This window comes from Haliotis rufescens, unplaced genomic scaffold (assembly GCF_023055435.1).
Source record: "Haliotis rufescens isolate VD_foot unplaced genomic scaffold, xgHalRufe1.0.p SCAF_17, whole genome shotgun sequence".
NCBI classification, from domain to species: Eukaryota; Metazoa; Mollusca; class Gastropoda; order Lepetellida; family Haliotidae; genus Haliotis; species Haliotis rufescens.
The window spans coordinates 627,508-653,502 of record NW_025963857.1 but is presented as its reverse complement, the minus strand read 5'-3'; the positions used below and the strand labels follow the sequence as shown (position 1 = coordinate 653,502).

Sequence of the window (25,995 nt, the reverse complement as noted above, 5' to 3'; positions counted from 1 at the left end):
GTTGAACTTAGGTTCTATAAGGGTGGTGTTCATTTCCGGAGCGTAACTCAAAAACCGTTAAATACTTTCTTACAAAACTTTGCATGCCTACCAGGCAAATACTGAACTGGTGCCTTTTACTATTTAGGACTTTTAGAAATTTTTATTTTTTACGTTTCCATTGCAACAAGTTGGATTTAAGTTTTAATATAGGGTGGGTTCCCTTATGGAGTATAACAAATAAACTGTTAAATATTTCCTTGCCAAACATTGCATGTCTATATATAAACTGACGCCATTTGATATTAAGGAGTTTTAGAAATGTTTATTTTAGAATTTCCATTGCAGCTTTTTTGACATGGGCTAAGAGAAATGTTGGGTCAGTAACCGGGTTTGGGACCATAACGTGTTAAATTGGGCGGGGGAAAAAGATGACTTCGTTGACTATACGCTTGTTTAGTTATTGTTTCTTGTAATTTGTCATTTGTTTGCATAAAAAACACACACAGAAACACACTTGTTTTACTTTCCATTTCATAAGGATGCGACCATGGTGTGGGTAAACAATGTATGTTTCTTCAAGAACATTCAACTCTTGACTGATTACATACAGAATTGCGCATTTACTTGTGGTTACTTTACAGGCAGCTGCCGGGGATATGTCATCTTTCTGATGATTCTTGTTGCCATGTGTCATGGTTCAGAAATAGGGCTGTGCTTAACATTTTTCTTTGTGTATACGATAAGCAAGTCTATACTCTGTACCATATATCATATTTGGTGCTGTTTTCGCCAATGAAATCGAGTGGCTTTTCTCCAGGCACAACTGGTACCGGTTGACGTGGTGCCTTTATAGCCTGGTCCGGTGTCACGTGATCGGGATATAACAATTCATAAATTGTAACAAAATTTTAGTGACTATTACAGCACACACGGAAATAGAGTGGATCTATTCTGCCCTGGAATTTGAAACTGGGTGACTGTTGATATATCAGTCATATTACGTCAACATGGGACTCGGCCGTTTACAAATTGTGTTTTGTATGTGTATCTGAAAATACACTTCACAAGTACTTAAAGTGTGGTTCCCATGCACTTCTGGAATAAGCTGTATCAAACACAGGTCGTGTGGATAGGCAACCACAGCAACTACCCGACAACACCAGTGGGAAGGCCAAACATCGGCTGGAACCATGTATGAAGCAGTCAAATGATACCAGTGATTCCCAAATACCTTTCTGTTTGTTTGTTTGTTTGTCTGTTTGTTGTTTAATGCCGCTCTCCGCAACATTCCAGCTATATGACGGCAACATTCCAGCTATATGACGTCGGTCTGTCATTAATCGAGTCTGGACCACACAATCCAGTGATTAACATCATGATCATCGATCTACGCAATTGTGTTACGATGACATGCATAAACCAAGTCAGCAAGCTTCACCACCCGATCCCCTTAGTCGCCTCTTACGACAAGCATGGGTTGCTGAAGATCAATTCTAACCTAGATGTGATCCCCATCTGTGATTTCAACCTGAAACACACGAGTTTGCTTTTGCGTAGTTGCAAATTATCTCTGTCCGAAAAACTCGATTTCCTATAAATAATGCTTGTAAAACACATTTGTTTATGTTCGCGTAGTGTGTATGCGTGTTTACGAATGTGTTGATACTGTAGTAAACACTGGGCCCCCATTGTAAAACCTGGAACACTCCTTCCCAAAAATGAAAATGAATGTCTCCCTAGGACTCACAAATATACTTCTGAACTTTTGATAGGGATAACCAGATGTCATTCTATTTAAATGTACACAAGGTATTATGAGAATTAACTGTGTGTATTGTGGAAAAATAAAACATCCCTATCAAAAGTGGAGTATCAAAGAACAACAACCCACGTGAATCCATGTATCATCATATACTACCAGCGAGTGCATCAGTTTAAAGCTCCCTAGAACAGTATTTTAGTCACATCACAGCCTTAAGGTGGAGGAGTGAGTGAGTTGGGTTTAACACTGCTTTGAACAGTATTGTAGAATGTATGTTTACCACCTTGGTGAAACCTAGGACAGTTTAGTGCGGACAAAACTGAAAACAATCAGGGCAAACCGGGATGCGAACTCACGATCCTTGGTTGCTGGCATGCCCGAGGGATGTAACGCAGCGCAGGGAATTGTGGTACCTTAGATAACTGGGTTAGAACCCTTAACACTAGCCTGTTATGCCAGGGGCAATACCTGTGTGCAAGTACAAATTTCCCTAACATTACAAGGGCATCTGATCTTTACCCGGGCTTGTAAGGCTTTTGAGTTTTATCTCTAACACTGTGTGGAGGAGTGCCAAGAGGGAGGAAGCTACTGATCCTTTACTACCTAGCGCTGACATACCAACAACCATAATCAGAAGAAACCTGGAGAAACATGGCCAAATTTTTTCTAGAACCTTCAACTGTTGAAAAAAGGACTTGTAAGCCTTACTCCGATCATAAACAAGTAGTTTATTCCATGCATACAGGTGTCTTGATCCAAATATACAAGATAGGTGCAAAAAACACAAATAGGTAACAAATCAACATTACAACAATAGAGAAATAATGTCATGACGATTAACACAGACATAAACAATGTAACTCGTTGGGAAGTTGAATATCTTTCAAAAATACCAAATACATCTTCCCCTCTTAGAATAAGTATTTATACGATTCAGAAATGAATTAACATTTCCATGAATGTCAAATATCTAGACTCATTGACATAAGTACAGCATACATTATACAAGTCAATATCTACCTGAAACATTTACTCTATTGTTTACAATTACCATGATAAAATCATATCCTGATAAAGCCATTTTGGAATGAAAAATTGAACAATACACAATCACATTCAATTCCCAATTAAGCTAATAATAACTTGAAGATTATAAAGGCAATATTTCATTTCGTAATTCCTTGATGAAGTTTGAACTAAAGTTAGTCTGTCAATAAAGCTGATATATTGTATCAATGTCTCCCAATAATGTATTGATACACATAATTTAATATTAACACAAAGTTAGGCAAGGTTCCTAACAAATAACATGAAACCTTAAGATACATGTTAGTACATCTTCCCAAGGCAAGGGAGTTAACTGACTATTAAAGTCCAGTTTCCACACTTGCTGAACTAGGCTGGAATTTCCAGGCTCGATTGTAGCGCCACCAGTGGCTATTTATGAGTTACTTCCCTTCTATGTTCCTCCTATTGACCAACAGACTCTATCTCTCATATCACTTGCATTTGCTTCAAACAAAATGGCAGCACCCAGTCAAGACGATCTGTTTCATAATCAATGTCTATTGTGTAATAAAACGGGTCTTACCCCGCGAAGTACATCAAATCATGTGAGCACCTTGATTAATAGCATGAATAACTATGACTCATTAGTCCATCCAAAATGTAGCTCCATAATTGCATCCTAGTTCGGCAAGGGTGGAAATGGGACTTTTATAGTCAGTTCACTCCCTTGCCTCAGGAAGATGATGTAAGTAATGCCAATGACAATGTCCTTAAGACTTTGCTAAAACAAAATAAATGGTTGATACTTTACTACAACGTAAGGTCTCACTGAATATATTACTACCTTATATAAATAACACATTTATCTGTTGATATTGATACAGGATTGCTTTCCAATACAATCTGACTGCATCTGATGTCATGATCTACAGAAATTGGTTATGACCCCTCCAATCTTTATCTTGATTAGAATGACAATAAAGATTTATCATGTTCAAATTTCAACCCTTATTTTCGACCACTAATATTGATATATAAACGTTGAACAAAGGTTTGGAACAGTTTCATGGTAGTTGCTACACATACTAGGAGGCATCTGTCACTTGAACCCGATGAACAGCCATGATACACATAAGTATTGAATCCCCATGTTTCTCAGGCTCCATGGAATGGAGTACATGTGGTCATCTGTGTGATCAGTGGACGGTAGGAACTAAATACAGCAAAGAGATGTCAATATCTGCTACCACATCCATGAGCTCATTCTTTAAATGACTTCAAGAGCAAGACTTCCTTCCATAATCTGATGCTCCAGAATGCCATACCAAGATATCTACACAACCATACAAAATGAAACTTTAATACTGGAGACAAGAGTCACGTAAAAAAAACTCATGCTTTATTCCTATAATAAATACTATCAAAGTAATGTTGAGCCAAACAGCAAAAAGGCTGGGTAACCAAAGGGAGGTAACCTAACACATCCAAATTATCTCCCCTACACCCAGGAATGTAAATTAACTTTCACTTCCAATGTGGGATCAGGAAGGCCACTCACAAATATATTTCCTGACTTACAGATCCATAAAATAGGATAATTTGAATACTGGAAAAACTTACACAAGAACAATTTTTCAAACATAAACATATTAATGATCATATGTCAGTATGCTATCATCCTATTTGCCTTTAAAAATTGTTCCTGATTTTTTAATTATTATTGACACTTAATTCCAACCTGTTAACTTATTTGTTCAATATGAAGATCTGTATGTCTGGAAAGGACAGTGGCCCAACTGATGATGCTGTAACATGTTTTTTGATGTACTGTACACATGGTCAGGTGCTGTGAGCTTCATTCCAAGCATTTACTTCCAGCAATAATGTTGTCATGTCTGAAAAAAGAAGAACATTTGAGTACACTCTTATCTTTATAAAACTGTGGCATCAAGACTAATGTAGTCAAGCCTTGGCAAAGTCATCGTGGTTCCCAATCTGATAACATCAGACCAATAAAGATCTGTGGTAGAATAGGTCTTCAGCAACCCATGCTTGCAAGGAAAGGCAACCATGCTGGTCGTAAGGGACAACTAACAGGATCGGGTGGCCAGGCTAGCTGACTCGGTTGATGCATACAAAATTGCTTGGATCGATACTCATGATTTCAATCACTGGATTGTCTGGTCAAGACTCAATAATTTGCAGACTGACGTCATATAGCTGTAATACTGCTGAGTGCGGCATGAAACAAAAAACAAACAACAATAAACATCTCCTGCCATAGACACTATTGTACTTGTGCCAGTTGTGGCACTCTGTGTACACTATTCAAAAGCCAGAAACTAGGCAACCCTCCAGTGAGATTGGACAAAAAGTTTCCATCAAATATTACTGGGTATGGGCAAATAAAAATAACAGCATAAAAGGGAGGGCAGGGCAATAGTGAATGCCAATAGAATAGCATAGCCACTTACTGTAGTTACATAGTTACTGTACTCACTTGGATTAGCAGTTTATTGTCTTCAATTATTAGATTAGGCTAAAAAAAATAATAATCTTGGTTCTCAGGCACCGCCCATATCATCATCATAAAGTATGTTGCACGTTTCATTTTATTTTGATTTTAAAAACAATAATAAAATCCTAATACTTAAAAACAATGAGATCCAATATAGCACACAGTTACTTCCCTTTACATACACACTGCTTTGCTGTGTATCTTGTGTTATGGTCATGGCGGCAGTAGGAGTTTGTATGCTTGTTTAGTAGGAAGGCCCTTTCCCAGGTTGATGGTACACAACTGTTTATTTGATTGCATACTAGTTTGAATAAGCAAAAAAAAAAAAAAAAACATCTCCCGCCTGCACGATATTTTCAAAAGCCATTGCCTGAGAACCAATTCTCTTATTTTTTTAAGCCTTAGACAAGCCAGCTTTGCCGATGTAGCTTGGATTCAAAACATCACTACATGTGCATTGTATTCCTATCGGCTGTACCCTGATATGTAGTACAAGGCATACCATTTAGGTAGTGATTTCACGAGTCAAGCTTGGGGTCGGCCAAGACCTGGTTATATACTGTATCTGCTGCTGAAAATGATGGCATGAAAAATGTGAGCAAATAGACTTTAAACATACCAGTGTTATTATAGCCATGTCTCAAACTTTGCTATCTGCTGTAGCTTTCCTTGTTCGTTTAGCTGGGGAGCCCTCATCAACAGGAAGCTTCCTCTTAACAGCACTGAAAGTAGACACACTTTACTCATCATGTTCGTTCAGAGATGAAAGTTAAACCAGATATGGAAAGATTTGTGCTACGTTTGCACATATTGCAGCAATAATCCTGTGTTTGTTTGTTGTTTAACGCCACACTCAGCAATATTCCAGCTATATGACGGCTGTCTGCAAATGATTGACATCGTGGGCATCGATCAACACAATTGGGATCTATGACATGCATCAACCAAGTCAGCGAGCCTGACCACCCGATCCCGTTAGTTGCCTCCTACGACAAGCATAGTCGCCTTTTATGGCAACCATGGGTTACTGAAGACCTATTCTTCCCGGGTTCTTCACGGGTCACGTAAAACGTAAATTAGTGATTAAAGTAATATGAACGGAACAATGAAAATCAGTGATGACACCAGGTGTTCGTGAATAGGGTAAGCAGTGGCTGTTGCCTAATGCCACACCCAGCAATTCTCCCACCATACAACAGTGGCCTTTATACAATAAAGTCTGGACCAGACAATCCAGAGATCAGCATCATGAGCAATGAGCAATGTCATTAGGTATGACGCCACACTGTCAACCAAGACACCATGTCTGACCATCCAGGAAGTGCCAGCGAGTGAGGATGGGATAATATGTGACACTATGTTGACAAAATATGTGTCATATTTAGTCTATCCTCTGAATGTCCACCACAAAATTTCTAGAATGAATTGGACAGTCAACATTTGACAATAGTTTTATAAGTGGCATATTTAGAAATTGAAAGGGATCTCAATAAGCAGCCGAAATCCTATCACTGTCTTGACAATTTTCTAAAGTCTTTACTCTTTTCCCCTTTCCACTTGTTTCATGGCATCCTCCAGCATTGTCTACTGCACGTTAATTACAGTTGCAAACATTGTGACCCACCAGTTTTTGCAAACAGACAATTGTTTTTGTATTTTCTGTTTTCTTTTGATACTGTTCAACCAAACAAATAAAAAACTCATCCAAAAACATCCAAATAACAAATCAACTTTAACTTACATGAGCATTTTCAACATGAAGTACCAATTATAGAGGAGTTATTATCTATGTAAGTACTATATATATGAAAGTATTAAGTCACAAACCCATCAAAACACTGCTCTCAGTTGCCAAAACTGCAGATAAGACAAGATGAAGATAACATTTTTTCTCAACTAAAAAAACATTGTTGGGGCTTATTTGCTTACAAATAAACGATTCAGATTTGACCTAATTAATAAAAGTATAATTATTTTTAACCCATGTTGTCTTGACAGAGCACTCACCTACAGCTATGACTTATCATGCTTATTGTTCATAAAACAATGCAAATGACAGCTCACCTCATAGTATCACTGGAACCTTGCTTCGTTGGTGAGAGTGGCCCGCTACTTTTCGGTGCAACCACAGTAACAATTTTAGGGATATTGATCGATGATGTGGTTTGAGTAGATGTCTTAGGTTGGCTTGTCAATACTGCGTATGTGTTGCTAGGTGCTGGTTTGGGAAGGATACTGTTCATCTCGTTGCCAACCTCTACCAAGCTTTTCATTTCACTGATTGGGTAGAGATCAACCATGTCCAGCTTCTGGGGTTCGAGCTTCACGGTCTTCTTGACAATCTTCTGCTGGCGGAAGGTGACCTCTATGTCATCATCAGTGTCAGAGTCTATCTCTACCTGTGTTCCTGCTTCTCGTTTCTGCAAAGGAATACTGAATATTTTCAGGACTTTTGCCACCACATTATTTAGTCATGCAAAGTTAATGGTTCATCTGAAAAAAAAAGAATATTGCGCATTTATAAACAACAATTTTACAAGAACTGTATTGATGCACAAAGTAGAGTGTTGAATTAATATTTTGTGATTTGTTATAGTTTTAGTCTGATTGTCTCTAACTAGGGTTCAATTGGTTGGTTTGTTGTTTAATGCTGCATTCAGCAATATTCCAGCTATATGACGGCAGTCTGTAAATAATGGAGTCTGGACCAGACAATCCAGTGATTAATATCATCCACGAAATGGGGATCGATGACATGCATCAACCAAGTCAGCAAGCCTGACCACCCAATCCCGTTAGTCGCCTCTTACAACAAGCACAGTCGCTTTTTTACGGCTAGCATGGGTTGCTGAAGACCTATTCTACCCCCGATCTTCACGGGTCACATCTAGGATTCAAACCACAAATATCAGGTTTCAGCAGTACACTGCCATTATCAGCTAATACAGTGCAAGTTTTAATCAGAAAAGCCTAGTTTCTTTTCTGCTTGAAGAAAACAGGGTACATGAAACCACTGGTCCAAAATGACAATAAACTAGTTTGATCGGACTTGTGGTGTCTACCCCTGGTAAGGGACGTAACTCTACACAGTAAATTGATCCCTTTTGAATACTTGACCACACATGCCCGCTCTCATCTTTTTGATTGTTTGTTGTTTAATACACCAATATTCAAGCTATATAACGGATGTCTGTAAATAATCAAATCTGGATCAGACAATCCAGTGATTGACATCACGAGCATCGATCTATGCAATTGGGATTCATTGACATCTTCAACCCAGTCAACAAAGTCAGATCATCTGATGCCATTAGTCAACCCTTATGTAAAGCATGGGTTGCTTAATTTTATACCTAGGTTTCACAACAGGAATTTTCTGACATGGGCCCTTTATGTGAAAATTTCATATATTCAAGACATGCCAGAGGTACACCCACACTTGCCCATACAGCAGAACGTTAAAATGCCCCATTGCATTTGAAAATGTGGGCCTTTTTTCAAATTTAGGGGCTAAAAGCACAAGGCCCCAACCTAGAATTATCACTGTATCCCGGATCATTATGGTGTGTGTGTGTGTGTGTGTGTGTGTGTGAGTATGGTTTAACACCGCTTTTAGCTGTGACCAGACATTTTAGCCCATGTCGGGAATCAAACCTGGGTCTTCGGCTTGACAAACAAACGCTTTAACCACTAGACTTCCCGACCACCCCTTGGATCATAATGGGATCTCTTCTAACTTACTTAACTGTTACTGTGACTTGTGTGTTGTGAGACCGCCCTGAAAATACGGCCGAAACCAATGCTTACCTCATCATTCTGTGCTTCAGACTCATAAACACCTTCAGGAACGACTCCCTCGCTCTTTTCCATGTTGAGTTGCTCAGAGCTGTCTATTGCCATTAATAGTTCATCAACACCCTTCTCGGCAGGATCTAACCTGGAGGAGAACTCCTCCACCCGTCCATCAGGATGAACAATAACAACTTGAGGAGCATTACCCAGCTTCCCTGCTCGCAAGTCCTGCATAAGATTATTGTGTAGTTGATCATTGACTTGGGGCACATTCGTTGCAGAGGTACCTGCCTCCGAATCCTCATCATCTGACAAACTACATTCTATACCATGCTGCTGCAAGTGACGTACAAGATTCCCCTTATGAGCAAAAGATTTCTCACACTCGGAACAGTCATGCATCTTCTCCCTGGGAGCAGGTGGCATGTAGTCCGGGGTGTGATGAAGGTTCTTGTGTCGTCTGAGGAGCTGTTTCTGGCGGAATGTCTGATCACATTCATCACACTCGAAGGGCTTAATCCCTGAGTGTGTGAGCAGGTGACTATCCAGATGGCGCTGTGACAAAGCTGCATAGTCACAGTTCCCAAAATCACATTTGAAACATTTCTCCCCATCATGGTTCTTGTTGTGCATTTTGTAGGAGTAGCGATCTGGGAACGTTTTGTTACATTTACGACAAATCAGTGGTCTTTCACTGGTGTGAAGTTTTTGGATATGTATTTTCAGATCTGTTTTCCGTCCACAAGTTGTTGGACATAGATCACACTGGTACACAGGTTTGTCTCCGGAATGTATAAGTTTGTGGGCTTTCAAACTGTTACTCTGAGTAAATCGAGCATGGCAAACATCACATTCGTACGGCTTCTCGCCTGTATGGATGCGTAGATGACGCTTTAATTTGTAAGTGTCCGGACTTGCATATGCACAGTTTGGGCACTGATATGGTCGTTCACCTGTATGAGAGCGCATATGTCTCTTTAACTTGCTGAGTTCAACACTAGCATAGTCACAAACTAAACACTTATGAGGCTTCTCAAAAGTATGCCGGTACCTAATATGGCGCACAAGTTCACCCGATGTTGTGAATGCTGCTTCACAGTCCTTACATTTGTGAGGCCTGTGACCAGTGTGAGTGTTCACATGATTAGTCAAAGATGCAATTGTCTTGAAACCACGATCACAGATTGTACACTTGTGTGGGCGTTCTTCTGAATGAGACTTCATGTGCCGAGATAAGAGATACCTCTTCGGACTTGTGTAGTTACAATAATGACACATCAGTTGATTGGGAGATCCTGTAGCATATGCTCTCTTTGGTGTAATTTTCAAAATTCTTTTGGTTGTTCCATCCTCATCAATTATCTCTTCCGTGCTTATTTCCCGAGCTTCTTCTTTAAAGTCAAACACAGACATATCAGTCGTAATAGGTTTACCATTTGCATCTTTTTCTCCATCTGGTTGTGAAACTATCAGGACGTAGCTCACCTCACCATCCTTGCCGACTTCAGAAGGAACAATGGTGACAGTCTGGAATGAGTTACCAGCATTGAAGATGACTGAATTGTCCGTAGCACCTTCAGCTGCACCGATAACTTGAAGAGTCTCATCCATTCCGTCCCCAGCCTGCACAGCTACAAGCTGCGGCTGAGAGCTGTCCGCGGAGTTCTGGAGGGCCACCAGCTGGGCATTATGCATCTCACTCTGACTAACTGGAACTGCCTGAAGATGATTCACAGCATTGGAGGTATTAGCTGCAATTGAAGCCAAGACTGCAACTGGATCGGTTCCATCGATAACATCCGGTTGTTCAATGCCTTCAACGCTATGAGGAGTTAGTTCTTTAGGTACCTCGGTGAGTTCAGTACCTTGTGGGATCTCTTCACTGACAAACTGCATCTGGCCATCAGCCCCCATGGATACAATCCTTATGATGTTCCCTGATGTTGAAGGATTCATCAAACTCTGAACCATGGAAGAACTGATCTCCTGTGTAGAAATTGAGCCATCCAACCCACCAATAATTTGTGTTCCATCACCTGTTAAATCTGCTATGTAAGTCTGGTACTGGGAATTGATGGCATCTGCTTCAGATTTTTCCACACCGACCAGAGCAGATGCATCATCTGGCACCTGCTCAGCCCCTGTCAATGGGGCCGACACTATCCCCTGAATAAGTTGAACTGCAGTTCCCTCTAGATTACCATCAATGATACCCTGCTCCTTGTAGAAGCCACCAACAGCCTGTGCTTGAGAAGTTGTGGGGTCAGCTCCTGCAAGAGCAGCACCACCATCTTGTATGACCACTTGACCCTTGTTAGGCACAGTGGATATTTGTATGGGGCGTATGTGTTGAGTCCCTGGTGTCTGTTCTCCCTCAATTTCCTTGTTAAAAGTCACCAGATAGTTTTGAAGGTCATTTAAGTTCTGGCCAGAGGCTGGAGTTACCCCAGCCACCTGGTCCATGGCTCCACTGGCTTACCTGGCTCCACTAGCTTACCTGCAAATAAAAGATACAACTTAGAAATCTACTCAGAAAATTGATAAACAGTGAAATGACAATATCAACACAGTTGGTATTCACAAGTAGTAAATACAAGTTTTAAATTCAGTCCTAACTGGGCCACCTGCATTCTCACGGTCTTCATCTGCACAATCCAGATAGATTTGGTTATACAATGTATCTAGAAGGAAGTGACAAAAAAGAAAATACTTTTTGAGTCATTTCATAAAAATGGAAAAATACATTACTTGCAGTGGCATAAGTTTTCTTTGACTGGTTCTTCAAAACCTATTCATATTAACATGTTTAGCCATGCACATACGGTGACAATCTGAATAGGGCATTATTCTATCATACTAATGAACTATTATAGATTTGTTATTGTGATCTAATGCAAGCTTTATTGTACCAAAGATTGGAAATACGATGATATTATTGACCAAAGCATTACTCAATAAGAGTTCAAAGGTTTATCTGTATAACTATAATCTGATGAAACGAAAATTGATGAATCAATTTCTCCAACAATGGGTGTTATTCAATGAATGAATTCATGTAGTGTAAGAACTATGCAGCTTAATATGAGAGAGAGAGAGAGAGAGAGAGAGAGAGAGAGTGTGGGGAGGGAGGGCGCTCCAGATAAAGTAAGTTTGGCATCTATTTCTTAACTCGGTCTTGACAAGTTCACTGGATCTTTCTGTACATGGCCAAATTGCTAGCACTAAAAAAAAATTTCAACTCACTGCAATGAAGTTGGTTCAGGTGCGACTTGTAAATTGTGATTTGTGTTTTTTTTCACCATTCACTATTTATCTTGTACAAGTTCCTTTGACAAGTGTTACATTCAATGAAGTAATGAGTGTGACGGTTCTTTGACAACCCTACGTAGATCACAAAATAGTAGAAAATTTCAGTACTCTGATAATATGGATAAAAAGTTAAAATATCAAAATAATAATAGATACATGATCCAGAAGGAAACAGCAAAGGCACCAGTTCAGCATGTGTAGTTATGCTCCGGAAATGAATGCTAAAAGTATTTGAGTCCAGGTCCAGTTTGTTGCCATCGAAACACAAATAATACTTTTTGTAGAAACACCAAGCCATCAAAAGGCATCAGTACTGCATGTTTGATACATATGCAAAGTTTCATCATACAATATTAAATGTTTTCCAAGTTATGCTCTGGAAACAAAATGTTACAGGCGGACAGCCAGACGGCAGCCATTCTTATATCCCACTCCCACTTTGTGGCAGCTTGTTGGGTTTGACTACAAAACACACCGAAAAGGGATACAAGGCAGAGGTTAAAGATGTGAGGTGAAATGGGCTGTAACTTCCTTTCAAGCTTATTGCACTCCAATAGCATTCATGCATGCGTGTGTGTGTGTGTGTCAGTTTGTAAATTAGTCCGGACAAATGTCAATTTTCTAGTGCTAGCCAATGGAGTTTAACATGAATATCCCACTCAAGCACAGTATACAGGGTGACAAGAAGTACCATCTTTCAAAGTCTTTTGGTATGACGCGGCAGGGGATTGAAACCCAATACCTTCCGCTCTCCAGGCAGATGCTCTACCTCTAGACCATGGCGGAGGTCCCAGAGGTTGAAAAGATTTACCACCTTTTCATAAAGCATCCTGGGAAATCATCCTTAATAGTGTATCTCCATTTTAATAAAATAAATATTCTGTACCAAATCACCATGACAGCTTCAGTTGGAGACCAGTTCAAATGACACGACTTTAAAAAACCCACCCAATCAAATCACACTGTTCTATCGTGACAGTACTGACCAGCAGTATCACCAGTACTCGAGTATCCTTGTTCCATGCTATCTTAATCACAACCAGAATGTATGTACCACAACAAATAATATCAATGTTGTGATACTCAGGAAAACATCTTATAAGCCCAATTCATTTATTACAGTTTTCTGATTTCATTAAATGTACGTGTCTCAGAGACTGGTTCAGGCTATATATGATTACAGGTATAACATAACGGATAATCGAGGTTGAGAAATCATAAGATCGGTGAGTGAGTGAGTGCGTATGGTTTTGTGTAATATACAATATGCAATATACACAAGCTAGGGCATCCACAAGATAAACGATTGACTTGCCCGTCTTTTTCATGTGCACTTGTCCATGTACAAAAGTTTAATCTATAATTCAAGCCAAATGTTTCTTTAATCCTGTGTAATTGAAACTTCTATAGATTCTATGACATATCTGATATTTCGAGAAGACATCAAAAGATAATCCCTATCTGAAATTCCCATAGTAGATATTGAAAGTGTAGAATGGTTTAACATACTCTACAACTACACATCAGTTAAAGGTTTTAATGGATTTTATTGTTTTTATTTTTTCATAGCTTGGGCTCGACATTTTTCAGATAAAAAACATTAATTTAATGGGCACACTTATCATATCATCCTAACATTTATTTTATAATTAGAACCTTATGCCACATTTTCATCATCCATATCCCTTTTGTTTTAACTTGACTATCAGGATAGAGTGAGCTGCTGGTCTAAGTACGCGAACATATATTCAACATTTGATTCTCTGTATTTGATGCTTGTTTACATTGTAAGTGGCTGGCGAGTGTCCTTGAGAATGGGCTTTCGTTTCCCATAACATGTTAAGAGAATGTTTCTCCTTTTAATTGAAGATTGTATCACTGATGTGTGTTTCCCTGGCTTCTATCAAGAGTTTAGGGTAGTGAAGAAAGATTTGGCCGCTAGGAGGATACAAGGGTGACACTCAGCGCCCCCACCGCCATGCCAGCGCCCTCTGCGAAAACACCGACCCAGGAGCAGACAGCAGGTCGTGCGCGAATAATAATAGTGTCTTTTGAAACACCGTGGATTTAATTCCCACCAAAATGATTTTATATTGTTCATAGATTGAATCTGTATCCTTTTGATAAGAATTTTGAGCTTTCGTCCGAACCTGGGAACTAAAATATTGCCTTGAATGTGTTCTTCGTCTTTTTCATTCAAAATGGCGGACACATTTACATCCGCAGTGAGAAAACGACACCGATCCCATTCTAGTAAACTTATACGTTATTCGTGACTACATTTCAGATTTTTGTACATTTATTAGATGCAGTCTGATCACAAATTAACTAGATTTCGTTGTATTTGCGGGTAACCACGTCAGTATGGGCTTACCTTTGGTAACAAAATTTGACACTGGAGGGCGTTGTAAGCTTGTCGACATGAAGCAAAGTAGCTCCGCGCATGCGCAGTTAACGAAGCATGGTCGGTGCGTGTTTTTTGCCGCTGGCTCTCTAATGAAATGCATATTACTCACGAGGAAATACACTGCATTCTTTGGCTACAAACGGGGAAGTGCAGTTGGGTCGTTAATCAGATGATAGCTGTTCAATAGCTTTGTTACGTCATCATGATGATTTACTTGTGAACTTTAATTGGTAATATAATTTATGACTTTAAATCGAATGCAATAAATTGTATGGGGCCAGAATCTGTTTTTATTTCATCGTATTGACCATTAACACACCATATCTTACTTAAATAGTACAACACCTACCTTCATGATATATCAAGTATCGCAAAAGAAGTTCTTGGCGGTTTCTGGTACCATCAATTATTCATTGTGCAGAAAATTCGATGGATTTCAGCAGACCACATCTATTTTGTGGTCTCTGGATTTCAGTGATAAGCTGATTTTGAAACATTCCTTCACCGAAAAAATGTTTCAATAATTCACCGAGCTATGTTGCAGAATATATAATGGAGTAGACAATGCACGCAATATCTACATCAATTAATCGATTGTATATATTGTCTGTGAATAACGCCGCTTCAGCATTACTCGACCCATATCATGCCGTGAGTGTTGTGGGTGGGTGTCAATGGTGGGGGGTGGGGAAAGTGTGTGTGTGTGTGTGTGGGGGGGGGGGGGGGGGGGGGGGGGGGGTATATGTACGTTGTCAAGTTGTAATTGTACGCATGTGAGAAATTTAACCTGGTCTTCGGTGGCACACATACATACAGATATATCGTTTATAAACATGAGATTATCATATATATTTCCTGCATACACATGTTTCTGTCTTGCATATGTGCTGTGGTTGGTTGGTTGGTTGGGGTTTTAACGCCGCACTCAGCAATATTCCAGCTATATGACGACGGTCTGTAAATGATCAAGTCTGGATCAGACAATCCAGTGATTATGTGCTGTTGTAGTTTAACCCCATAGTGTCATACAAACGAAGACATAACACCTACCTACACAAAATACAGAAATAAGGAGACTGATTATTTGAATGGAGCTGTCGAGGCCCCCCCCCCCCCCCCCCCCCGAATGGTCTAAGGGTTCGATACCAAAGGACGTAAAAGATAACTCAGTGGTCTAGCACTATAAAATCGACATTTGTCCGGACTAGTGCAAACAGCCGATCCATCGTTTGTGTTTGTTTGATTGTATGTTTGTTGTTTAACGCCGCATTCCGCAATATTCCAGCTATATTACGGCGGTCTGTGTAAATAATCGAGTCTGGACCAGACAATCCAGTGATTGATATCACGAGCATCGATCCACGCAATTGGGATCGATGACATGCATCAACCAAGTCAACGAGCCTGACCACCCGATCCCGTTAGTCGCCTCTTACGACAAGTATAGTGGACCCAAGGGAATTTACTCTAGGAATTTTCTGACATAGGGCCCTTTATGTGAGAATTTCAAATATTCCAGAGGTACACACACACTTGCCAATACAGCACAAGGCACAATGTTAAAATGCCCCATTGTATTTGAAAATGTGAGCCTTATTTCAAATTTAGCGACTAAAAGCACAAGGCCCCAGCCTAGAATTATCCCGACACATATTGGAATCGGGTAGCCAATTCTATAGGCTTTAGCGGGTCATCGTATCCCTATCGTGTGGAGGACGTGTTGCTCGTCTCCCTTGGGATCACTGGTTCTGTTAGTTCAGATTCGATTATTAAAGGTCACGTGCAGAAGCTGTGAAATGTAGCATTAAACAGAGCACGAGAAACACACACGAGAAACTCAGCCAGTGATTCTGTGGGAAAACTGAAAACTGTTTTCTGTGGAACGGGTAAGCATTCCACGACATATTTCAACTAAGGGATTCCATGTGATAATAGGTCCCCATGCAAGACCACGATGGCATGAGGATGCTTCATTGTGCGATGGGGCGGTGGGGTAGCCTGGTGGTTAAGGCGTTGGCTCTTCACTTCGAAGGCCCGGGGTTTGGTTCCCAACATGGGTACCATGTGTGAAGCCCATTTTACGGTGTCCCCCGCCGTGATATTGATGGAATATTGCTAAAAGCGGCATAAGACCATACTCATTTATTCATTGTGCGATGGGTTTGACCCGGCAGTGTGGATAGAAGCTGTTAAACAGTGCGACTATCTTCAGATAGCTGTGAAGTATAACAGAAACAGTCAGTATTCGTGCTCAATGCGGCGTAAGACATCATCCGTTTCTCTGATATTTCGTTAAAGGGAATGTATCGTCTAAATATACCACATCACGTTGATGTATTGCATTTTTTTAAATATATCTGTTTGTTTGTTTAAAGCCATCCTCCGCAATATTCCAGTTATAAGACAGCGGTACTCGTGAAGAGTCGGTTTAGAATTGGTCTTCAGCAACCCATGCTTGTCGTAAGAGGCGACTAACGGGATCGGGTGGTGAAGCAATTGCGCAGATCGATGATCATGATGTTAATCACTGGATTGTCTGGTCCGGGATCGATTATTTACAGACCGCTGTCATATAGCTGGAATATCGCTGCGTGCGGCGTTAAACAACACAAAATTATGACGGAGGCCTGTAAATCATCGAGACTGGACCAAACAATCCAGTGACTGGTGTTGTGAGCAAAGATACACGCCTTCGGGGTGGGGTGACATGCAGTCTACCGAGTCTGCCCACCCGGTCCTTTCAGTCGCATCTTGCGACCAGCATATTGTTGCTGGGGACCTTTTTCAACCTTGAAATCCACGTCGTATGAAGCATACTTTGTTATCCGTTAGACAAAGTGCTTGACAACTGACAATGTATTACAAGGCCGAATATATATCATTATGTGTCCATTTGAGTTTGTTAGTAAATCCTTGTGGAAAATGTACCACTTTTCTTGAAAATAAATAAAAGATGAAGCCTTACCGCCCTCCCCACTTTTGAGAAAATGTGAACCAGAAACATTCAATTTTGTTCATGCAGCCTCATAGACGTACAGGAATCGGATGATCGTTGGTTCGAATTCCAGTTTCGTCCTGATTATGATTCTTGGTTTGTCCGCGCCAAACATGCGGGTGCTGATGAGTGCCACTAAAATGGTAATCGTCTAAGACCTGCATCTCTTCAGGCTTTCCTCCTATATGAAGTTCACACACTGGGAAATAACTGAAATGATGTTAAAAGGGGTGTTAAACCCAACTCACTTGCTCAATGTTTGTCCTGAGTAAGATGTGAGTGAGTGAGTGCATGTGTGTGTGTGTGTGCGTGCGTGTGTGTGCACAGGCGCAGTGGGGAAACCAGGCAGGTGAAGCGTTGGCTCGTCACATGGAAGATCTGGGTTCGATTCCGAACATGCATAGTTCAATGTTGACATGAAACCTCCGGTTACTTTGCATCAACATGCATCAACCAAGTCAGCAAGCTGACCACTGGATCCCTTTAAGTGCCTCTCGCCACATGACAAGCATAGTTGTCTGTTATAGCAAGCACATTTTGCTGAAGACTTATTCTCAACCCAGATCTTCAGGGGTCTGATACAGTCACTTTTATTAACAAGCCTTCAGTACCAATTTCAAGCTTGACCGATCCCTGAAGATTCCGGGTCTTCAGCAACCCATGCTTGCCGTAAGAGGCGACTAATGTAACGGGATCAGATAGTCAGTCTCCCTAACTTGATGCAAGTCATCCTGTCCCAATTGTGTGGATTGATGTTCATGTCAATCACTGGATTGTCTTGTCCAGATTTTTTACAGACCGCCGTCATATAGCTGGAACATTGCTGAGTGCAGCGTTAAACAACAACCAACCAAACAAACAAATAAAGATTGACCTGCCTTGCTTGCATACATGTTTGCTAAAATACACCAATGAACATCACCATGACAAGCCTTTACCACTAGATATGTACACCACACAAAGAACACATAACTGACAATATTCAATTTTTGACACTTTTTATTAAGAATTTATCTTAACACATAAGGATATTATTAACTCATTTGGGCCCGGTACAGCTGTGTCAGTGTTGTACAGTTTACACAACAGGTTCAGAATACTCTTCCCATGTTGCAATCTGTCAAGGACTCTCATGACAAATTTCTAAAATCACATATTTCATTAAGTAATCAAACATTCTATTCTTATTTCAACAGAACACCTTAAAGTCATCATGTATCTCTACATCAGAATACTTTCCAATTTTACAGTCCCTGTACTTTGTAGTTAATCTAATGTCAAATATGTCCACTGTGGACGTCTACACTCCCTACACTGGTCCGAGATTAAATCAAGAGAAATCAAGACAATTATGATGCAATACCAACTAATTCTCCAGAAATGTACTTGTTTCAGCAGTAGTTCCATCAGTGAGTCAGTGACTTAGTAAGTGAGTGGTGTTTAAAGCTACAGTCAGCAATTTCTCAGCTATATGGTGGCCTATGTTCAAGTCTGGACCAGACAAACCTGCAAATAATACTACAAGCAACTTCCCACATTGTCAGAGGATGATGAGAGAGAGAGATGGGTTTAATCCACTTTTAGCAATATTCCAGCACTATCATGGCGGGGAGCACCAGAAATAGGCCTCACACATTGTACCCATGTGGGGAATCGAACCTGGGCCTACGGTGTGATGAGTGAATGCTTTAATCACAAGGCTACCCCACCGCACACACCAGGACACACGAATAGACAGATCCAGGCAAATTCCTGGGACAATGAACTCATATATTTATCATTTCTGAAACTTACACCAAACAGAGGTACATGTCCTGCATCCAAACATAACTAAAATGAATAAAATGCAAAAATCAAATCTGTTATGAAAAACTTTCTCGCACAGAACAAAACACTTCCTTCCCCTTGACCTATTTGTCCCAGTGTTACATTCTCATCAAAGTTACCATGGAGCTCAACGAATCTGACAAATGCAGAATGTGTTTTTCTAACGGATTCAATGTCTAGTCCGAAACAATTTCAGTTTAAACAGACTCCACTGCATATTTAACAAGACCTGACTCTGAAAGGCATCTAGAAGTGGCCAAAAGAACAAGGGATCATGGACAACATCTTGCCTTGTGAATAGGCACACAGAGTTTCAAGGTGTGTAAGAACATGTACAACTTTATGGATAACAGCTTCTGGTTATTGCATATATTGACATTTTGTTGTAGATTCTTAGACCAATATGAAGCTGGTGTAACAGGTAAGATTCTACATCAAAACGTTGCTATATGCATTAAAGCAGAAGTTGTTATCCATGAAGTTGTACGTTTTCTTACTAACTCACCGACTTCTAGAATGCCAATTAAACAGTTAGGTGGGAGTGGGTTTACTCAGTCTGTCAGTCACCTGTTGAAGGAGTCATTACATAATCTCATGTTAATTATTTCTAATTCACCAGTCAGGGAGGCCACAACTGGATACATAGATGACCGGAGCCTGTACTTTCTGACAAATATTGGTTCAGTTTGTCTCTGTCTTAGGATACTGTAAGACTGAATGCACAGTGGGACCATACACCTAGCACATGATATGCTGTAATTAGGAACACATTGTAAACGAGTCTACCTATCTCACACGACCGCACCAGCGTGAGCAGGAATATATTCCATTTCTTGCACTATTCGAGGCCCATGACAGTAGTACCAGGCTAACCACTTCAGTCATGTGGGGAAAACCAGACTGTGGTCTGTCTGTTGTTTAGCGCCACACTCAGGAATGTTCCAACGATATGACAGCGGCCTGTAAGTAATCAAGTCTGGACCACACAGCAAATAATGCAGTTCAACCATGCTTAAAAGTCCAGTCCTAACATCTAAATAATAACTACATCATTGCATAACAGTTCTGGACATTGAGTCTGCTGCAATAACCCTTATACCGAAGGAATTATCAGCCGTGCCATCAGCACGGACCTATATACAAGTCCGTGGTATCGGTGTCCATAGTTGTGTAGCATATACCACTCAAAGAAAGTTAGGGACCAGACCATTCTTTCATATTACTGCAGCATCTAGGGGGTTAATCTGCCATGCCATCAGAGATTAACTACAGTATTGGGACAGAATTTGGTGGTCCTTAACATTTTTTGAGTGGTTACCTGATGCTTCAGCAGTTCTCACTCAACACATCCTCATCTCCCTTTCCAGCCCCTTGGTAAGACTTTACGACTACATTCAAGGTTACCGCCCAAGCCTTATCCTCTACTTGACATGCCTTATCCAACACACAGGCCTTATCTCATACTTATCCAATACCTGACAAGCCTTATCTCAAACTTGACAAGCCTTATCTCATACTTGACATGCCTTACCTCATACTTGACATGCCTTACCTCAAACTTGACAAGCCTTATCTCAAACTTGACAAGCCTTATCTCATACTTGACATGCCTTACCTCATACTTGACAAGCCTTATCTCATACTTGACATGCCTTACCTCATACTTGACAAGCCTTATCTCATACTTGACATGCCTTATCTCATACTTGACAAGCCTTATCTCATACTTGACATGCCTTACCTCATACTTGACATGCCTTATCTCATACTTGACATGCCTTATCTCATACTTGACATGCCTTATCTCATACTTGACATGCCTTACCTCATACTTGACATGCCTTATCTCATACTTGACATGCCTTACCTCAAACTTGACAAGCCTTATCTCATACTTGACATGTCTCATCCTATACTTAACAAGTGTTTTGACTTTTCTGGTGTGTAGCAAATCTTTCTCAACAGAATTTAAAGAACAGCATTCACAATATGACAATGTTGGATGAAACTGATAAATTGAGACTAGTCACCAATTCAGCTGGAAGATAGCATAAACACCCCACCCCACCACACCACCCATCCACCCATCCCACCACCCACCTTGAAAACCAAATGTAGTATGTTGTAGGCAGTACAACTGACTGAGAGAGGTTTCTGATATTTTGGACCCCTCCCTCTAAACATGCTGGATCCGCCCTGGGATGATTACAACATTGTTGAAAACACACCAGCAAGAGTTTGGTGTAGACAGACCGAGGATTACAAGGATTTGTACCCACAACCATGAGATAAAACATTGCCAAGGGAAGCAACTCTGCACAGGGTGATGCAGAACCTTGATCACTGGGCCACCTGTGTCCCTCAACATCTGATACACTGTGACTATCTTTCACGCTCATTTGGGAATGTTAACATTAATAATCTAGAAGAGGTTCCTTCAGGCAAATAATGACTCCACATTCAAGCATTATCATCATCACCACTTGGAACTGTCTTTGCCCTACTGAAAATACAATGAAAAAACCTTTCAACCACATACAAGAAAAACTTAAAGCAAGTTATTTGTTGAGAAACATGAGACTATGGTTAATAATCATGTCGTAACTTGTTCTCAACAAGTCTTTCTTACCAAAACATTTGAAGAATGATTGATGGAACAGTCATTACTTTTATGCAAATACTAAACATAATGTTCATTAAGACATACAAATGTACAGCATTGTAAAATCGTGAGTCTGACACGACACACAACGTACCAGTTTTCTAACAAAACAATGCAGATGGTCACGGGACAGATAATTTCACAGATACGGAAAGGACCATGACAAGAATTCCCAGAAACATTTCTAACCTTGACATACTAACAGACATTTGCATCAGTATCACACAAGACTAGTTAGCACTTGGTAGGTACATGGAAATATCTCACTGTTACAGAACTCAAAGCACTCAGGCCATAATACATTAAATGTGACTCACCAGGACAAGAGGGACCTTATCGGTGCTAGGATACAATTATGCTGTGACGTCAACTTACTTCAGTGAGGATCACCATGTGTACCGACTGTAAAAAAATATCTTATTTTTCTCTCGTTAGTTCGTAATGTAATAAAAACATTATTTCAAAACATTTCAGCAAACATGTCGACTTTCAATTCATCAGACATATCCAAGAACAGTAATTATTACATAAACAGTTATTCGTTGAAAAATGAGTCTAAATGTTTGATGTCATGTATCTCTGTATTAAATATGAATTGAAGCTTGAGAGTTGTATTTTTGTGTTCCTAAGCTACCGTAGTTTCAAAATATTATGAAAAGTCAAAATGTGATTTTTCACCCATGAGTCCCTCATCTCCTGGTGGGTCAAAAATATTACATGTTGATCCAGACCTTGCCTCACAGTTTACTGTCCCCAAACACACGAAGATATCTGCTCTGTACCCTACTTCCTTTACTTAAATTGCACCTCACACACAGCTCTACCAAACGTGTGAAACTTCATGTGAATCACCTCCATTGACAGTCAATGTACACACATGCCTTGAACAAAACCCGCATAACAAAATGGCACCTGCCTCACATTTTTGAAACATTTGGATAATTTCTAATAATTACAATATTGGGGCCTCAAGTTCATGTGTGGTATATTATTATACTTGGCAGTTGGAAAGTGTATCATTTCCATGGCGATATCAAATATTCACAAGGCATCATGTAGTGACGAGTCACTTGAGACTTAACATACCTACGACAGGTGTAATAGTTTCGTGTGTGTATATATATATATATAAGGAAGTTATATGGTATGAAAATTATTCATAAAATACTATTATCTGTGGATATGTACACAAGTTCTCAAGCCACTGGCAGTTTAAGTAAACAGTTTTCCAAGCGTTATCTCATTGGGTTTCACACACTGGTGGCTTGCTAACTTATTTGATCAACATACACATTTGTTAACGACATGTATGAACGCATCCATTTGAATATGACTTTGCTTTCTAAAAGAGTTCCTGTTGTCATGGAGCAGACAGCATGTGGAGAGTGAGTGAGTGAGTTATTCAACACCTGTTTGATATGTAAATACAAACTGTCACATGCCAGCTCAAGTTAGACTACGTAAATTCTGGTAACTATGGTAACCTGCAGTAACTGTGAGGTTCATTTGTTTGAATGGGTATGTTCTTCATGTTTGTAGGAATGTTCAGCAGGAATGGGTTTCACTGCACCCAAGTGGGGATTGAACTCAGGTCCTTGGAGCATAACAAACACAGGACCCTTAGGCTACCCATCCTGGACTAACACACAAAGACCTAGCCTTACCTTGCACAAAATGTTCAACAAAACCAGACAATTAATAAAACTGTCCTTTTATTCTTAAGCGTAACTTTAAACTGTTCAGGAGCCACTGTAGCACATGACCATTGTGATTCCTGCAGCTCCAAGCAGGGTCATCACTCCCACTGTGAGTGAGTGGGAGAGTCCAACACGACTTTTAGCAATATTCCAGCAATATCGTGGCAGTGGACACCAGAAATGGGCTTCACATATTGTACCCATTGGGGAATTGAACCAGGCCTTTGGCATGACACCTTACCCACTGGGCTACCAACAACCCCCCCCCCCCCCCCCCCCCCCCCCCCCCCCTCCATACCCCTGACCCATTATGGGGCAACCTCAGATAAAAAAGAAGAAGCTATAATTGGCCTCAAAAACAAATTAATACAGGAAATTGTGCAAAAAGTTAATTTCATTCTGTTAATAGCATTTTTCAGTTCCCATTTACGAATGACAATCTGTTATAAAAAGATTAATCTGAATTACCCCATGCTGTATGTAAAAACCCTGGTGAGAATTCGTCCTTACCCCAACGACTACCTGGAAACCGCTGACATCACGTGAACATGCTCCCATTCTTACAACTTGTGAGATGACAATTAACATATTTACATGGGACAATGACAAATGTACACTACGATATGAAAAGAAAAGAATTTAAAATTGCACAAACTACATTTTTTGATTTGTAACAATGCTTAATATCATTATTGGGTCATACAGCAGTAGCTAGTCTGATTACTGTGACGCCTCTAAATACTGGACATTGAAAATAACAAAACACTGCGGAGACACAGAGTAAGTGAGAAAAGCATTGCTTCACTCGTGCTTAAACTGGCTTAACTCAGGCTTAAAATTGGTTCTAAAAAAATAACTCTTATACATTTCATGTGGGCAAGCAGTTGGCCTTTTTTTCATCGCTTTGTGTCCGTCCAAAGTATGTTTGTTTGACATTTGAATTATAATCGCCTTCAGGCAGAAAATAATCTTTTCTCTTTGAGGGAGTGTTGTTTCCAGGCATATTCCTGTCTTTTATGCCTTCCATGCAAGTCTTACAAGAAAATCACAACCACACCCCCACCATGAAAAATAGGTTTTCTTGTCACTAATTTGACACTGTAGAAAATTTGGGAGAAAAATACTGTTACTGGTGAAGATGTCTTTCAGAGCATCACACTACATGTATTAAGATAATCTGCACAGATCTCACTGGTCCATCTTATGAAATGTAACTTACCCAAAATATAATACTTGTGTAACTATGGTAACATACCCTTAAGTGCTATGTGCAGTAAGTAGGAAAGTTTTTATGACTGTTGAAATGGGAGTGAAATGATGGTCATCCAGCACACAAGTACCGATCTTGCCTACTATTGAGCAAAGTAATAAACACCCACAGTCCTTCCTCCCCATCCTACCTGGGTGTGATGAAGTTGTGAAAGTTAATCATAATACATCACTTAATCACATGCATGTGTGACAGTATTCTATGTATCGACTGCAGCTAAACTCCCCCATGACAAGCTGCCATTACAATTCTTGAATACACAGCCGTAAACATACAGCCTGCCTCCATCCTCTCATTGTAGCACTAGGTTGTTGCTTGTTTGGTGTTTAACGTCGCACTCAGCAATATTCCAGCTATATGATGGGGGTCTGTAAATAACTGAGTCTGGACCAGACAACCCAGTGACTGACGTCATGAGCATCGATCCACGCATTTGGGATCGATGACAGTTGCGTGGATCGATGTTCATGATGTCAATCACTGGATTGTCTGGTTCCTCAGTAGGTATACAAACAAATTAAAGAAAGAGTGTTCTATACAAGGATGACGTATAAATCCAGTTCTACAAACATGACTTGAAGTACAGGCCAGTCAATACAATATGCATTTATTACATTCAAGACCAGAAATCAGGCTAAAATCGCAAGATTTGACAATCTAGTGACATGACAAGCACAAGATAAAATCATATTTTGGCAAAAACTTCTACGGTGAAATGAGCCCACTGGTGAGGGTCAGTGTATATACAGTGTTGCTTCAGTGCTGT

The 25,995-nt window shown here is 40.1% G+C and overlaps 1 protein-coding gene across 1 annotated transcript; it reads right to left on the bottom strand.

The window, feature by feature from the left end:
* Positions 1-2,452: 2,452 nt before the first annotated feature.
* On the bottom strand, positions 2,453-14,832 carry LOC124111568 (zinc finger protein 184-like). The gene is made up of 5 exons (XM_046471352.2): positions 14,746-14,832; positions 9,078-11,559; positions 7,335-7,690; positions 5,890-5,992; positions 2,453-4,647 (listed from the first exon to the last, which is right to left on the bottom strand). The coding sequence occupies exons 2-4, from the start codon at positions 11,523-11,525 to the stop codon at positions 5,911-5,913; spliced, it is 2,886 nt and encodes a 961-aa protein (XP_046327308.2). The 5' UTR covers positions 11,526-11,559; positions 14,746-14,832; the 3' UTR covers positions 2,453-4,647; positions 5,890-5,910.
* Positions 14,833-25,995: the final 11,163 nt, after the last annotated feature.